Genomic DNA, 16,932 nt, shown 5'->3' on the forward strand with positions numbered 1-16,932 from the left:
TTGAGTCCACGGGCATTTATAGTAGCTATTGCAGCATGTAGTACAGGACAAACCACAGGTTCGGATATTTGCTGACTGCCTAGAGGTGGGGAAAAGGTAAGGAAAGAATAGCATTTCAGCACAACGCTTTAAACCTTCTAATTTCTTTAATTCCATGGATTTATCACACTCAGAAACATGGGACATTTCAACAAAAGCATAGGACTAAATTTTCAGGTCTGTGGGTCCAGCTCTTTGTAGATTTTGCTAAACAAGCTCCACAAGAAAACTTATCACAGCAATTTAAGACACAAACACCGCTACATACTTCACCCCTCTGTTGGAAACCTGAGGTTCAACGACAGGTAAAAGGGGGTTTGAGCTGAGACTCAGCCTTGCGCTGGCTGAGGGAACGCCGTTCACCTGCCCACCACAGCGGGCATCCTTAGAGAGGCACTCACAGCTGGGAAGGGGGCAGCTGTCTTCTCACAAAGGCAAGTCAGACTCTGAAGACATTACCTTGCTTAAGCAGTACACAGGTATGTTTATTGCAATTCACCACCTCACACCAACCAGATGGTGTAAAAAGTTCCTTACTTGATGAGAAAACCAGAAGAAACAGATAGAATACGGAGGTTAAGTTCTGCTAGTAAGACGAGGTGGTTCCCATCACTAATGCCGCAGCCACATTATCTAGATGGTTTATGTATAATCTGGACATGTCCTAGAAATAGCAGCAGCTTTTACAGACCCATTATAACAATGAGGTCTGTACCAGGTCAGTAAGACCCATCCAGTGCAGCACTCTCCAGGCAACAGCAGCCAAAACTGGACGCTTAGGAGAAATATTAAACTGACAAAGAAGTGAACTGTACTATTCTGTCCCATAAATTAATACCGTCACTCAAAGAAGCGATCCCACCCTCTCCCTGTGCTGGCATTTGGGTGTGCCTGTGACAGTGAGCTGGGTCCGGAAAATGAACTGGCTGAAGAAGCAAGCTTCTCCCCTCCCTCCTGTGCCGGCAGCAAGCAGGACCCAGCAGCAGCAGCCTGCAATCGGGCTGGGTTGAACTCACGATGGAAGCACAGCAGCAAGACCCGTGCTGGGTGATCCTTCCCTGGAAGTGCTTCACCTCCAGCAGCCAGCTAGGGGATTTCCTCAGCTACTGGCTGCACCATAGCCATTCAACATGATGGATCAGTGCAGGTATATCTTTATGCTGCATACCAGTACTAACCACAATGGTAATTTGCGATTTTGAAAAGGCAGCCCACAATAAAAATAAACATTAAGCATTGTTTTGGTGTGCTGTTATTTCAATGACCTTTCAGTTCTGTTTCAAAACTTACAAGTTTATCAGCAACTGGCGATTACATGCTTTTCATTAACCCTGCAGTTTAGTAACATGAAGAACCGCAAGACAGAATTTCAAGACGTCCACTCTATCAGCTTACACAAACTCTAAACTCCAGGTAACCCTGGTGGGTGAAATTAATGTACCAATGAATGTCACTGTGCTCCTGGCAAGCTCACCTGCACTTCTTCCATCATGAGAAAACTGACTATCTATTAGAACTTAACTCCAGAGGCACCTACTTTATTTACTTTATCAGCTAATATTGTACATCATAAAGCTCCCATCAAAAAAATATATATATATTTCATCAAAACCTGCATTTATATACAGATATCTACTTCATACACATGATGATGCACTATAACAACCTTTTTTCTGGCAAGGTTTTAGGTTTAAAGAACACACAAAGCACTACCCAAAACTCAGGACTGCATTGCCTTCTGCACAGACGGGAACACTTTCCGTCTCCACCTGATCAGCACTGTAAACAATGCATACATTAAGCTCATTTGGGAAGAAGGAAAGATTTGTTTTCTTCTACTAAGAGATTTTGCAAGTCACTATGTCTCGTGTATTGCCCATCCTGGTCTTGCACTTCTAAAAATTCAGGGCTGTCCCACTCAGGTGATCCAGGCCGTCTCCACAGCAGTCTCAGCTCACTGCAATACAAACTAGGGAGCCCTGAACAAGGGAGAAATGCTCCCTCTCCCACCCAACACCCAGTGATTGAGCAAAACCCTTGTGCATTTCTCCTTCTTGGAGTAACTTCCATAGGAAAGCATGAAAATGCCCCTAGAGCACACCTCTCCCAACAGCAATGCCTGGTTTTTACCTCCACCCGGCTCAGCTCGCCAGCTTTTGTCAAACCTGCGCCTAGGCACCTGGGACGGGATCTGCCGATTCCTCCAAGCAGGACAGCACTTGCAACCCAGCTGCTGCACTGCTGAGCACTCCCGTGCTCAAGATCTGCGGTCCATCCTGCCCAAAGGCATTAATCAGCTCCCTCTTCTAATTATACTCCCACTGCTTGCCAGGACTTTACTATTTTGTGGAATGCAGGCAGGACAACTTTTACCCCTGCTGATCTGCCCCTTCCTTCCTTCTTGGCTAAAAAAAAAAAAAAAAACCAAAACCCACAGAGAATAATACAAACAGTTTGACAGAGGCAGGAGATAATCATCCATCTAGATCAAGCCGTACCATGGTCACCCAGCCAAGGCACCCGTTCAGCTCACGCAGCGCCAGCTTGGGGACAGCAGCACATGGCTTGATTTCAAGGCACACTTTTATTAATTTCCTTGTTAATTCTTAAAAGCTGTTCTTCAACATCATTCAGTTTCACAAGCTATTTTCAAAGACTTGGCCATAGAAGTGACTTGAACTCCTGCAGCAGAGCTCCTCACGGCCAGGCAGGAGTGACATGACTCTGTCACCGAAGGAGCCCTGGCGGGTTGGTCCCAGTATCCCTCCCCAGAGCTCCACCTGCTTCCAGCAGGGAAGGAGGGACCACGGCAGGGAGGTGTCGCTTCCTCCGGCAGCCCCGCGCAAGCTGAGGGGACAAGTCCGCACATGAATGGCAGAGGGCAGATGACTCGCGGCCTTCACAGAGCTGTGCGAAGATCTCACTGCAGGGGGATATACTAGTTCTACATTACAATGTAAAAACCAAGGTATAAATTGATGAAAATAAATGAGATTATGCTGTGTCTTTTTAAGAATTCTTGGGGTTTTTTTTGCTATGAAAGTTGAATTCCTCTGTACAGCTGTCAGGTTGGGCCGATTTAAAAACTGCCTTGCAAAAAGTCATGATTACCAATGTACTTGCTATTTACATTGCTCTGTGAAAGACTACTGATATAATGCTCTGGATGGAAACAATAACAAAAAATATATGCATAAATATACATGTATATATTTGTCATTAGGAACTAGTTACATCCGAGTGCCACTCTGATTGACCTGTCTGTAATTATTAAAATATCTTCTAGAACCTCATTTGTCCTTAGGATAGGAGATTTCCTGCCTTCCTACTTTATATTTAGGGGGTTTCTCGTTTCATGGTTCTGAGATGCAAACCCTAATCACACAGGACCAAAACAGGACTGCCATGAGAGGGGTAAGTCCTTACAGAGTTTCACTATAATGAACACACACTGAAGTTCTGAGCAGGATATTCTAGGGAGACTTAAAGCAGAGAAAAAGGAACTTTATGTATGAATTGCTGACAAACACTTTACCATAATTGTAGTCTGAATTCTATCATATAATGAGAGGTTTTGTTGGAATTATGTCTCTGCTTCCATTTGTCTTCCTCTGAGCACCCCCTCAAGAGCATACAGAAAAGAGACCCAGCAGCAGAAAATGCAAACTAAAGTAGTGGTGCCAAACGGCCAAGTCTGCACACACCGAGAGATCAACCACTGCCATTCCCACTGACGTCCAAACCAGAGATAAAACCTCTTATGTGCAACACCAATGCAGAACCTGAACAGCACCGTGTACCAGTACGTGGCTATGGTGGCTTTCTGGTTAGTGGCAGCTCTGGCCACCCTCATCCAGGACACGAAGGCCCTGTAAATGAGGAAGCCATTTCCCTGCCCTCCAGCGCTCAGTCCAGCCCACAGACACCACGTGAGGGACTGGGCAAGGAGGAGGATATGAGCAGCCATCTCCTCTCTTCCTCCTGGACGGGCTCCTGTGAGATAACCAAGTGTGTCTCAGCCAGAAGCATCATGGCAGTGGTGAGTCAAAGGCGCTGGTCCTGGAAAGGATACACCTCCAAAATCAACATCCAGTGCTTCACTGCCAGCAGGGCAGAGCTGCACCGGGGGAAGAGGATGGGCTCTGCTGCAAGGACCAGCTGCTACGGGGACTCACTATGGCTGTGAATCTTCCATTAAACTTTACAAGATGCTCGATGGATTTTAATGCAACTTTAGTAAAACAGAGTGAAAAACAGTACGATCGGTAGTATCAGCTCACACACCCACAGCGCTAGAGGAGGGGGTTGTTAAAAAAAAATAAAATTACCAGAGTTCTTCACACTAATACATTAGGTAACTACAATTGTGCATACCTGATCTGCTTTTGTCAACACCTGTTTGCACACACAAGGATCTTGCACTAATTTGCAGGTTCTCACCAGGAATAATAAAATCTGGCTTCAAGCATAGTGTAACTGTAGGAGGTACAGCAAGCAGCAGCGGTTACAAATATTAGTTGCATAATCACAAGACATCATACCTTGCAGGTTATCTATTTTGACCTTGAGACAGCAGAGAGAGAAAGCTAGCAAGGCAAATACTATATGGTCCAGCTACTACAAAGATACAACACAGAACTGAAAGTGAGAACAGAGATTGAACAATTAATAGATCCTTCTTCTGCCCCTGCATCTGCTGCAAATGCTGCTGTGCCTCATTTACTCTACTGCTTAAACATGTTAAGGCAGAGCAGGGTGAAGAAGAGGCAACTCCATGCTCAGGTTATAAAAATGACTTGAAGAAAACAAAAAAAGGAACATGTAGTTTAGATGATGACAAGTCAGTAATGATGGAGCAGGGGAAAAGGAAGAAATGGAACAGAATATCTGGAAAGTGTATGGAAAAAAATGAGAGTGAGAAAGAAGCACAGTTGGGGCCAAAGATTTTTTTTTTTTTTTTTTAAAGAAGTGTGACCAAAGGACAGAATTTTGCATGAAGTTCTTTTCCTGAAGACTCTGACAGTAGAACTTCTGCCAGCTGATTTCACTGCCTTAGCCAATGCACTGCATTCTGCAGCCCAGGCCTGCGTTTGTGAGCCTGAGCCTTCCCCAGTTCCTCTCATCTCTAGGATGACCACGTGGCTATTACGCAGGGCTATAGTTTACTCATATTACAATTAAACTACAGGAAAGCATGTAGGCATGCAAGGGAAGTGATGGTCTAGCTGCTACATAACTGCGGCCACAGAACAACACACAAAAAACGCCCCCTGAGTTCAGTCTTGTTGTGCCATCGACCACGTTTCATGTATTTAGAAGCATGCAAATAGGTTTAAGTCATATTCACACATAAACCCCTTGCTTTCTTTGGATGCATGAAACCCGAAAGACCACAAGCTACACGAAAAAGAACAAAAAACTACCCCAAAGAGAGTTTGTCCTGCTGCCTGAATGGTAAGCGACAGGCAGTGATCCTGCAGTGAGGTGCTGCTCAGCCGGGGAACCGAAAGCCAGTGCGACGATGGGCACCTTTTGCACTTGGCAGCTCTCTGTGTGCACCTTCACAGGAGACTTCCTACAGCTAAAAAGCCCATCTGCAAACAAACTCTGACAAGATACAATAGATGGTAAACACTGCCTCCAAAACTGTGCAAACATGAGTTCTTCAAAAATCGGGTCTTCAGGGTCTAATGAATGTCCTTGGTAAGTCAGTACAGCTTTTCACAGCGCTGGATACACAGAACCAGGGCTGCAGCTCGGGAGTTGCTGATTTCTAGCCCACACACAGCTCTTTGGACAGGACACGTACCAGCAAGGAAGCAGACGGAGGGGAAAAACGTATCTGTAGGTACTTACATGCAAGATGAAAATTAACTGCACTTTAGGCATACTTTAAAAAAAAACATAGAATAACCCTGTGTGACATACTGTTCCCCAAAAATCATCCACCTTAATCACAAAATACTTTGATTGTACTTATAGCATTTAACACCTCTAGCAAACAGTTGCTGCAATCAGTTTCTTTATTAGTAACAGTATGGTTAACCAGTTACAGCATTAATCAGTCCAAAGCTAATTATCAGGGGTGTTTCAAAAACAGCATTACCAAGCAACAGAAAAGCGCCAAATAATATTACACCTATTAGATTTTAGTTGATAAAAATCCCCCAACTTAATAAACTATTTAGTGCAGAATCAAAACAAATTCAACAAAATATTCTTCAATAAGCATGGTAATTCTAATGTCAGCCATACATGTTTTAATTTGCATTTTTCTCAAGACTTACCTATGTTTTTCTAGTTCGTTGTGTGATGACCTATTGAAAAGAGAAAAGAAATATTAGAGAAAAGAACAGATACCAAGATTTAAAAATTTAAAAGACAACACCTGCATAAGTTGCAAAAGAGGTCTCTCAAACATGTTTTTATATGGATTATGAAACAGCTTCGCAGTTAAATTGGTTCACTTTTACATCTCTTAGATACTTCAAGGTATCAACTTAATTTCCATGAGTAAACCGTGGGTTTGGGGGAGAATTATAATAAATTTGCATTTATTAGCATTCAATAGATTCAGAGACAGAATTGGACATAAAAAACTGAGCAGGTTAGTAATAAAAACAGCCCACAAGATTTTTATCTGTGAAGAAAAATTATGAGGGGGCAGAAAGTGTTAGAAGATCTAAATGGCAACAGGTAAGAGTAAAAAGCACCCAAAAAGCCAGCTTTCAAGCCCACGAAGAAGCAGAAAGAAAAATCAACAGCTAACCACTGCTGTTGCTGTTGACATCTTAATGGCAAAAATAGAGGAATCCTCTTAATTCTTCCAAGTCTATAAACAGAAAAAAAAATAAAATAAAATCACAGTCCCTAAACTGACCACATCAGTATGCTATTCTCTTCCAATCCACTATGATTTGAGGGTTTTTTTCCACCCCAATGGATGCCTCAGGTTTTTTGCCATTAGAAGGCAGCCTAACTTCTTGGAGGATTATTTTTTCAACTGATTCGGCTGGAAATATTGATTTTATTTATTTATACGGCTCAGATTAAAAACATTCCTAAAATGAAGTTATTGTCGCCACTTCAAAACCAGCAACTTCCCAGACCTTTAACTTTGTCCAGCTGGAAACATTGCCAGTACGTAAGGATCAAAAGATACTAAGGCGGTGGCAGCTTTTATGGCTGGCAGATTACGTCAAAGTAGCTCGCCTACAACGTGCTGTAACCCCTGCCTGCTTCTGGGCATGACGTGCTGACCGAGACGGCTTTGTGGAGGTGGAAGTGCACAGTCCATCGAGTGAGCAGAGACATCCCAGGGTGAGAAACTCTTCCTGCACAAACACACGACCTGCCCAGGGGCAAGCCGTTCGCCTCTCCCCGCACACGCGCGTGCAGCTGGATGCTGCGGCGTACCTAGGTGTTACTGATGACAAAAGCATCTCCCCGGCCATAGAGAGGGGAAAACAGGAAGCAAAGCTCGTGCGAAGAAATAACCAATGAACAAATCCACAAACAATTTATTTCAGCCCGGCGCAGCTCCTGATCCTGCAAGGAATTAAGCAAACCGCCCCTCTGCAAGTAGAAGAAAACTCAAATGCGTACAAGGTTCAGCACTGATGTTAACCCATTTTCACTGGAAAGCATCCCAGTATTGCTACCAAGACATCACCTATGTCAACCATTACCTGGCATCTGTTTCTGAAGAGCCTATGAATTTAATTTTTTTTAACTTGTTACATCAAGTGAGCCACAATCAGGTAACGTATGTGTTCCTACTGCGCCTTGTAAGTGCTCCTGACCAACGCAGCAACGCTGAAAGTGTTTTACACATGTTCTGTGCTACATTAATCGGTCAAGGTGGGCTGGGTTTGCTGTTATTTACTGCCTTTGCCATTTGACCATAATAAGGGAATATTGTTTTTATTTTCTACTCCTACACACACAGAGATAGCTCAAACCTTTTCTCTGTGAAAAGTGACAAACACTATGCCAAATCCGCCAACGTTTACAAAACCACACAGAAAATACAAGTTCAGGAGGAACCATGCTCCCCAAACATCCCAACGGGCCTGTCAAAGGCACAAAGACACTGTTTGCATGGAGCTCTGGAAGAGAGAAGAAACATGGCCTGGCCTAGATTCAGCCCTATGGCATGACCTCCCTGACACTTTTGGCAATTACAAACAAGATGAACACAGTGACTGTAACTAGCCAATTCTGACCTGCCTGCTGCAGCGGAGCTCACACCCAGCTCCGGGCAGCATGCATGGTGACCGCTGCACCAGTGGAGAACCACCGGCCAAGAAATTCAGCCTGCACAGAGTATTTTGCTGGGTTAAGAGAGGATGCAACGAACAGCTGGAAGTCCTTCTGCGTGCAGCACACCTGCAAGGCACCTCTGGCTCATGAAGGGTGACCCAGGTGTTCGCCTGGGATACATCCTGCCAGACCAGTTTTGGAGGGGCACAGCTGCCTGCCTGGTTATGCCAGCTACCAAATGGAGTGGCAGCAAATGCGTGCCTCCTTGCAGAGCTCTTTGGGACACAGAAGCCTAATCGATGTGTGCAAACATGGGCACCAGCCACACATTTCAGGAGGTGCAGGGAGGCTGACTAATGCCTCAACTATCAGGCCCTATCCAGGAACCAAAACTGAGAATTTTGACATTCACCTGACAGTTGCTCCATCTACAGAACAGGATAAATACCCTATTATAAGCATGATGGTTTATTTTTTTGTTGCGTTTGTTTTCAGAAGAGATGAACCTCTCTCTATGGTTTATTCTCTCCTTCACTGTCTACAGCACAGTATATTGCAAGAATATCCAGCTCCTTCTGCTCTTCATGCAACCTGAAGTTAGGAAAAATCCCGTAAGAATGGGTCTACACACAAGCCAGCAGCCCAAGCACTACCTCTGTTTTAAAACAGACACTTTCATTACTTCAGTAAAAGATAAGGTGTGGGCCAGGACTAAGACGACATATGGATATATATATTTATATAGAAGAGACAGATGTATGATGGTGGTTTTCAGACAAATGGTCTGGTGGAGCCCTTCAAAAGTGACTGCAAGAGAAGGAAGACTTCTGGTGTTTAGCTTAAGTTCAGTATATTAGGTTCTGTATCTCCAGGCAAAACCTGGGGGAGTTGGGGGTTGCAGTGAAGAAACGGTGTCAATAAAAAGGTCCAGATAAAAAAAAAGGGAAAAAGCCAACAACAAAAAAAACATCAGCAAAATCACAGATTCAGAAGGAGGAGATCAGCAATGCTGCTGCTTAGACTACACTGTTGACCTGAGACAACCCTAATATCCCTTTAGCAAATGCCAAGCAGTTCACAAGCTATGAAGTAGCAGTTCAATTTTCTTTGTGAATAAATTGTCAAAAGAAGATTTGAAAGAAGGGGAAGGAGCCAAGTAAATGCAGTTGTTGGTTTGGAAGATGCTGTGCCACTTCCAACAGCAAGCCCCTAACGCTGTCCCTTTCCGCCACCCTCCCTCCCTCCCCTAAACAAGACTTCTAGGTACTTGTATTTGAGCATGTGGTTGACGCAACATTCATCACAATTAGGATGGGTGCTAATTGAGATGATAAGACCAACCCAGAAAAGGCAAGTCCCCCCTCCCAAAAGAATAACTGTCTGCCAGTTTACAGGTAGGCCAGCAGAACTGCCCACATGCATACCGAGCTGAGATTTCACTGTACATGTGATGCGCTGCCTGTTTGGTTGCTAAATCATCTTCCCCTGCTCCTCCATCCATTTGCCCTACCAGACACTGCACCTTGTTGGAAGGAAACCAGCACAGCTCCTGACAAAAGCAGGGACAAATCAGCAACACCGCTGAAATTTCTTCCCCAGTGTTAACAGGAGCCAGGTCCAGGCCGCGAGTCACTGATACGCTACCAGTTGCCAATGCATTTGGAAGCGCTGTAGGAAGCAGAGCGGGCTAGTTAACGAAATACTTAAAAAGGTGGCAAGAGCCTTGCCTGTGCCAGGGCTTTCTGGTGCAGGCAGGGCTGCCAGGGTGTTGTACAACCCATGTGCAGAGGAGAGAACTCCACCGCAGGTCGCACAGCACTTGGAGGGCCACGTGCAAACTATGTTGCCTGCACTTCACCTTTTGTCCAGGCCAAAAAATAAGAACAGAGCAAGAAGTTTTACAAGGTGCTACACGCTAAGTATCTTCATCTGATTCCCACTCCCAAGCGTGCTGGTGCACAGGAGCACACAGTTCGTACACCCACAGTCTTGCCTGGATGCGACTGCTACACAGCTTATGGCTGGAAAGATCCCGATTCGCTTCCAGGGAATTTCCTGTCCGTACACATAACCTGCCATGGGACGCACCTGAAAATATTACAGCCCACCACCTGAATCACCCGAGATGAGGAGCGGTGCAATAATAAACCCATGTGTAAGTACGCGTCCTGCACAGTATTCACTGCTCCTGGGTCACGGGGTTTTTTCCATTTCTTTTAAACTGGACACATCACTTACAGCCTGTCAGAGCAACAGCCTGTATGGAATTAATCCACTAGAAATGACTTTTGCATTCTCCTCAAAGAAAAATTTAACCGGCCCTGCAGATTCACCTGGGATCTGGGAACCAGGCATACTGGCACAGCCTCGATGCAGAGCTCTGGCTCCAGTACCTCATCCAAGTTTGCGCTGCCACGTTTGCGGTGGCGAGGTCCGAACACACTTCCAACACGGTGGCAATTTGTTTTCCTCAATTGCACGAGCACTGCAATTCCCAGACATCACAGACCTACCACAGTTCCTCAGGGGTGACAGACCAGTTGGTGAGATCTATTATATTGGGACTAAAACGCACCACTTTTAAAAACAAGCGCAGTGATATAATTTGCTGTCCCTCTGCCACTAGCTTTAGGAAAGCAAACCCAGAGGGATCTATCAAATTCAGAAAGCCAGGCAAAAAAGCAGAGGAGCCGTGTCTGCACAGTCTGGTTTGCAGTGTTTTATTCTCGGCCTCCCACCAAAAAAAAAAAAAAAAAAAGGAAAAATAAAATAAAAAGCAGGCTCTGATCCCTAAGCTGCTTTGTGTGGGCACAGAATAACATCTGCAGAGAGCAAGGAGCTCGCTCTGCAGGCCACAGGTTGACCCTCACTGTGAGCCAACATTAACAGAGGAATTCGGACATTAAGCTCTGTTTTTATTTGAAACACCAAACGCAGCTTTCATCTTTTTCTAGATATAACCCTTCGCCAGAACACAGCACGAAGTACAAGTCTATTTATATAACACATAAGCAAAAATATTAATTAATAGATACAGAAGATATATTTATAAACTGGCATTTATTTTGTCCCCCTCCTTCAACAAACCAGTTCCTAAATTAACAGGCCAAACACACTGCACCACCGACGTCCAATTCCTTCCTCTGCAAGTAAATTCAACTGTGACCTCAGTAGACTGGCATCTGAGATTTTAGTTTTCATTTTACCTTATTTCTGACCCTTTCGTGGCAAAGCGGCTGCCCGAGCTCCCCCGTGCACGGGCGGACATGCACCTCACGCCCACGCACAGCTCAAGCCACCCCACACCTGGTGGGTGTCATTACAGCCAGGGCAGAATCAAGCCCGGTTATCTGCAGGCTAGCGTGGTTTTCTGTCGAAGTGCCTTGCCTCGTGAGCAAACATCACCGAATTTCAGATTTGCGTCATATTCCTCCCCGGCACATTGCACACGTGTTACCTATCCATTTCCTTGGATCAAACGGCAAGCTTGGCGGGGGGGGGGGACACTTTTGGATATTTGTTATTGACATTTCCAAGGCACAAACGCACTAAATCCAGCTGTTTCTTTTATGCCTTTTCTTTAATTCCAACTACACATTACCAAGAATTATTAGACTGCATGGCACTGCTTTAGGAACTACAGCCACTGCTCTGTGAAGAGGAGACATTTATTATGCTGTGGTCAAGCACCTGATAAGTATTAGTGTAACAAGATGATGTGACCTAGGTTTACCTCCCCCCAAAAGACAATCCTGTGCCTTTCTCCAATCTCCTTTCCTCTTTGCAAAACAAGAATCCAGTTTCATTTGCCAGAGGATTTTGGTCAAAACTACTGGAGCAAGTCTGAATCTCAGCTGAGGACACACTACAAACAGCAAACCGGAAAAAAAGAGAAAACAAAGCAGTTTGGTGACATGGGAAAGGGCACATCATAGGGAACTGAGCGAGAAGGAAACACATAAAATCAAGTAATTTTAATGTAGAAGTGAAAAAGAAATGGCTAAAAATTGTGTCTGATTGCTACCAATAACCTCGGAAATATTGTTTAGCAACAAACTGCTAATGACCACTTTCAATTTTGATCCAAAGCTATCAGTGTACAAAGCAAAAATGTTAAATTCCTGCGGTGGACAGAAGGCTTATAGATTTCAGTTAATTAAATGCAATTCTACTGGTATTTTTCCCTGCACGAATCCAAACCTGTCAAAATTACTTCTCACTTAATTGCAGTCGAGAGGCTGGCAAGCTTTTAGCCCAGACCTGAGCATCCTGTCCAAAAGGTGGGCAGCCTTCCTCCTCCTTCTTCTCCTGCGGCTCTGGGCCTCACCAGCCTTCGTCGAGAGGATGGAGGTCTCAAGATACGAATTCTTACATGAACATCACCACCACCTCGGCAGAGGAAGGAGGTGTCCCTCAGCGCCCTCGCTGAACAACAGGGCAGCTGTAATCCACCCCTGCCCAGCCCCCCAGCCCGCAGCGGCCGGTCAGCACACCTGTACCACACGGGGTACGCTCGTCCCACCCACGCAGGCAGGCAACATGGGGGAGAAAATACAGAACAAAGAAGAAGGGTACAGCACACCAGGCTTCCTCACATCTGACAGTTTTTCTCCTCCTCCCTTCTTTTCTGATTTTCCAAGAATGAGGAGGAAGATGTTTTTCATGCTTTTGTGTATGTATAGCTCAGAAAAGCATGAAAAAATATACATACATATATATATATATATCACTTTTTAATCTGATCAGATACTGCAAGCAGCAGGATACAAAAATAGATAATAACAACAACAAAGCCCCTGCAGTTTTGAAATGTGCAGTTATCTGCTCCTTTCCTACTCCTCCAACCGTAAGTATATATTTTCATATATAAGAAAAACAACGCAATAAGGCATAAATTTTAGACATGTACACAATCATGCTTGCCTGCATCTGATGCTCCAAACCCAGTGCGTCTGGAAAATGGTTCAAGTGGAACAATATGGACAAACACTTTGCCCGGTGGTTCACATCACCCACGACCACTCCAGATCCTCTGAACTTTGGTCAGTCGTCTCCCTCTGTTAATCTTTGAGTTGCTTAGGAAGATTTAACTGTATTATCAAAAATTCAGACTCTAGTCTGGGGCTTGGACCCTATAGCCTATAAGCTCCAAATAACAATAAACCAGCGATGCTGGTGTACTTCATGCGTTTTAGATTGGATGTTCAAACCTAAGGATAATTTCTCCCCCTCCAATCTAAGTTCACAGGCAGACTGGAGCAGCGATTGCTAGATGTGGGTCCACAGTCGGTAGGTACAACGCAGAGGTGCCTGCACGGCCCTGCTGCCGCACCTCCATCCCTGAAATAACACGGTGCTGCATTAAAGCAACGCGCCTCTGTTTCCCACACCGGCGAGCAAGCCCAGTGTCCGTGCTGACCCAGGCAAACCACCATCCTGGCGGTGGCCACCCTCGAAACCGTTTCTCAACAAGCGCTATCCTGTCCCATAACACAAATGACTCATTCCTAATCTAATCACTGCAGCTAGAAGAAAAGAAAGTGTAAGTAAACGTATACATCGTGTACCGCAGGATGGCATTTTTGAAGGCTGCTGCTGCTACAGAGTGAGAATCAGAGCAAAAGACTGAACAGGTAAATATAAATCTACAGGCAGCAAAAAAGGAGGAAGATAACTGCAAGCAGACGTGTATGCCTCAGCTTTAATAACGCTAGCAAATCTGTAACCAGAAATCTTTTAATTCTGCTGTATTTGATAGATTACAAATCCTCTCCTAAAAACTCCTGAAAGCAGCTTAGAGTTCAGACAAATAACTATTTTGCAGCGGATGACAAGAGACCTAAGAACGGAAATGATGGAATAATAGCTCTGTAAGTAACACAGATTTCTTGAATGCAAGAGACAGAAAAGAAGAAATCCGTACAATTCAATGAGCAGTTTACACCTGGAAATCCTACGAGACCTGTTTTCGTTAACTGTGATTTTTTTTTTTTAAAAAGGCAGCGAGCATACTTTATAAGAAAATAATTAAAAATCTTCAGGAGCAAAGTGTCTCAGGAAACAAGACATGCCTCCCACTCCTGATGACTTTCTTTTTTAAAATGAACTGACGTATTCTCTGTGCTCCAAGATGAGACAAAGAATTCAACTAAAAACAAAAAACGTAGGAGTACTGCAATTAATACCGCCTGAAATGGTTGCCTTGCTTGGAGTAGGGGCATAGGGGAACAATTTGCTCCCCCTCAGTTATCTTCAAGACACATTGCTCGGCCGCGGTAGGCACGAGCAGGGCGCTCACCAGCTCGTGTTTTTCTTAAGGAGGGAGCTCGTCAGCTTTTGATTTCAGTTTTCACCTCCGGTGCCCCACGAGCAGCCGCTGACCCTCTGCGCCATGCCTCCCCAGTGCCAGTGGACCCAGCTGCCCGCTGCCACGCGGGATGCCCGCTGGAGGAGTGAGAGTGGAGCGGGCCCACCAAGACTCACTGCTCGTTTGGAAAACAAGTCACGTGCAAGCCGAGTTCATTTTAGGCTATTCTACAGGAGCCACCATCCAGCACGACCGTGCAGAGTGGAGCCTGCGCTGGGGAGAGCATCGCCGCTCCGGGGCGAAGCAGGCCCAGCTGGGCACGGTCCTCAGTCCTCTCCGGAGCAGCCCTGGAAGAGCAAAGCAAACCAGGCACAGCACAGGGCTGGAGGAGCTCCCAGGCAGGGGCCGGCACTGTCCCTGTAAGACAGCCTCCTGCACGTACACAGCCGCTGCCCGAGCAGCAAACAAAGCTGCAGAGAGCCTGCGCACAGCAGCCCTCCGCTCATGTCATCACAGCACAGGTAACGGCTGCAGGGAAAACAACAAAACCACCACTACTACCACGACAAAAAGGCGGACAATAATCGCGATAAAGAACGACCGAGTCATGCACTTTGATGGATCTGCATGCGGCAGGCAGGCAGGCTGGCGACCCGGCGGTGCAGCAGAAGCCCCGGAGAGGTCAAGTTCACTCCAGCACCTTCTCGCTTAATACCTACAGGACAAGTTCAAGTGCACGGGTGGGTCTCCCCCCGCCGCCCCATGCAGGCTCCCCCTCCGAGAGCCTGGCCGTGCCGCAACCGGAGGCTGCATCTGCTCTGGTTGCGATGGGGGAGGCGGCCGGTTCGCTGCCTGTGGTTTATAAATAAATGCTGGGGGGGAAATTAGTGCCATGCAAAGAGAAGTCTGGGTGGCGATTACGGTGTTAAGATCTGCAGTAAAAGCCGCTGTCGGTGAGCGCGGAGCAGAAGGAGCAATGAGGGCGGATGGTTTAGAAGTGCAGTGAGTACTAAGGAGATGGTGTACGCGTGGCAGTGTTTATATGAGAGATCAAAACAGAGCCAAGCCCATCCAGGGAAAAAATGGCGACTACCGGGATGGGGGAAACTAAGACACTGGATTAGTTATTATTTTTAATAAATGTATGCACTGCACATAAGCTAGACACATTGGAAAAGCTGCCGATTCATTCTGAAAAAGCGGTGCATCTATTACCTGTTATTCTGGGATTTTCTGGCCATGGTGCCTGCCTTTGTTTTCTTTCTGGAATAGTCACTATCGAAGGGTAACACTGATGCATAGCCATGTTCTGCTTCTAGGGACAAAGTCAGCATTAGTGGCAATATATTTTTTCCATGCATTTTTTTCCTCCTTTGCAGGAACGCTAGGGTAAAGAACAGAATTTTTTCCGGTTGATTTGTTTGGATTTTATTCTGGCATCTCTTAAAAAGAAGCGAGACGAAAAAATATCACAACTCGGTAAACCAAAAAAAAAAAAAAAAAGACAAAGAGAAAAAAAAAAAAAAAAAGGGAAAAAAAGTGCCGAAATTAGGAGGATTATTTGAGTGCACATTAAAAACCGAGGCGGATCATGCAAACCCTTGTCACGCTGCGCTGGGGGAGGGGAGCACTGCCATACAATTACCGACCGCCACACACAGAGAAGCGTGCGGTATCCTGAGCGCTGCGACGCACGCACCGGCCCCGTCCGGAGCTTGACAAAAAAATAACCCATTTAAATTTAAGAACAAACCAAAAAAAAAGGCCAAGAGAAGAGCGCTGTTCCTCCCCCAGCGCGGTGCCTCTGGCGAAGCCCGGGTCAATCCCGCGGCGCCCGGGCAGGTGAGGGAGCGGGGCCGGTCCCCCGGCCCGGGCCGCCCGCCGCCGCACAACAAAGGCCGAGAGCGGCTGGGAGCGCCTGCGGGTGACTGACTGACTGCCCGCCTGCGCCCAGTACCTCGGTCTCTTCTCTCCAAGTACTCGGCCGCTTCCAGGAGAATTAACAGAGAGTTCAATTCCATGGCTGCCTGCGCCGAGAGGAGCCGAGCCGAGCCGAGCCGAGCCGAGCCGAGCCGAGCCGAGCCTCGAGCCCCCCGCCGCCCCGCGTCGCGCACCGCGCCGAGTTCACGCGCGGGGGACTTCCAAGCCCCCGGTTATAAGGCACCTCTCTCAACCTACATTTGACACACAGGCGACGGGCAGCCCGCGCCGCCAATAGGGGATCGCGATCGGGCGAGGGGGCGGGACGCAGGGAGGCAGCCGGGCCAACCGGCAGCCAGAGCACCCCCCCTTTCCCTCTGGCCGGGGCAGGGAATGTTGACAGA

At 46.2% G+C, this 16,932-nt stretch overlaps 1 protein-coding gene across 3 annotated transcripts in view; it reads right to left on the reverse strand.

The window, feature by feature from the left end:
* Positions 1-16,807, reverse strand: part of MXD4 (MAX dimerization protein 4) — a 39,894-nt gene extending 23,087 nt beyond the window's left edge. The window contains exons 1-3 of one of the 3 annotated variants that reach the window (XM_087735878.1): positions 16,566-16,807; positions 15,824-15,920; positions 6,327-6,356 (exon numbers count right to left, since the gene is read on the reverse strand). In XM_087735878.1, coding sequence (XP_087592004.1) covers positions 6,327-6,356; positions 15,824-15,920; positions 16,566-16,629 — 191 coding nt within the window. In that variant the 5' untranslated portion in view covers positions 16,630-16,807. Of the gene's footprint in view, positions 1-6,326; positions 6,357-15,823; positions 15,993-16,565 lie in introns of all 3 variants that reach the window. The other 2 variants (XM_087735876.1, XM_087735877.1) reach the window with 2 other exon arrangements.
* Between the last annotated feature and the right edge of the window lie 125 nt (positions 16,808-16,932).

This window comes from Nipponia nippon, unplaced genomic scaffold (genome assembly GCF_047370975.1).
Source record: "Nipponia nippon isolate SJK-2023a ecotype South Korea unplaced genomic scaffold, ASM4737097v1 scaffold_6, whole genome shotgun sequence".
NCBI lineage: Eukaryota > Metazoa > Chordata > Aves > Pelecaniformes > Threskiornithidae > Nipponia > Nipponia nippon.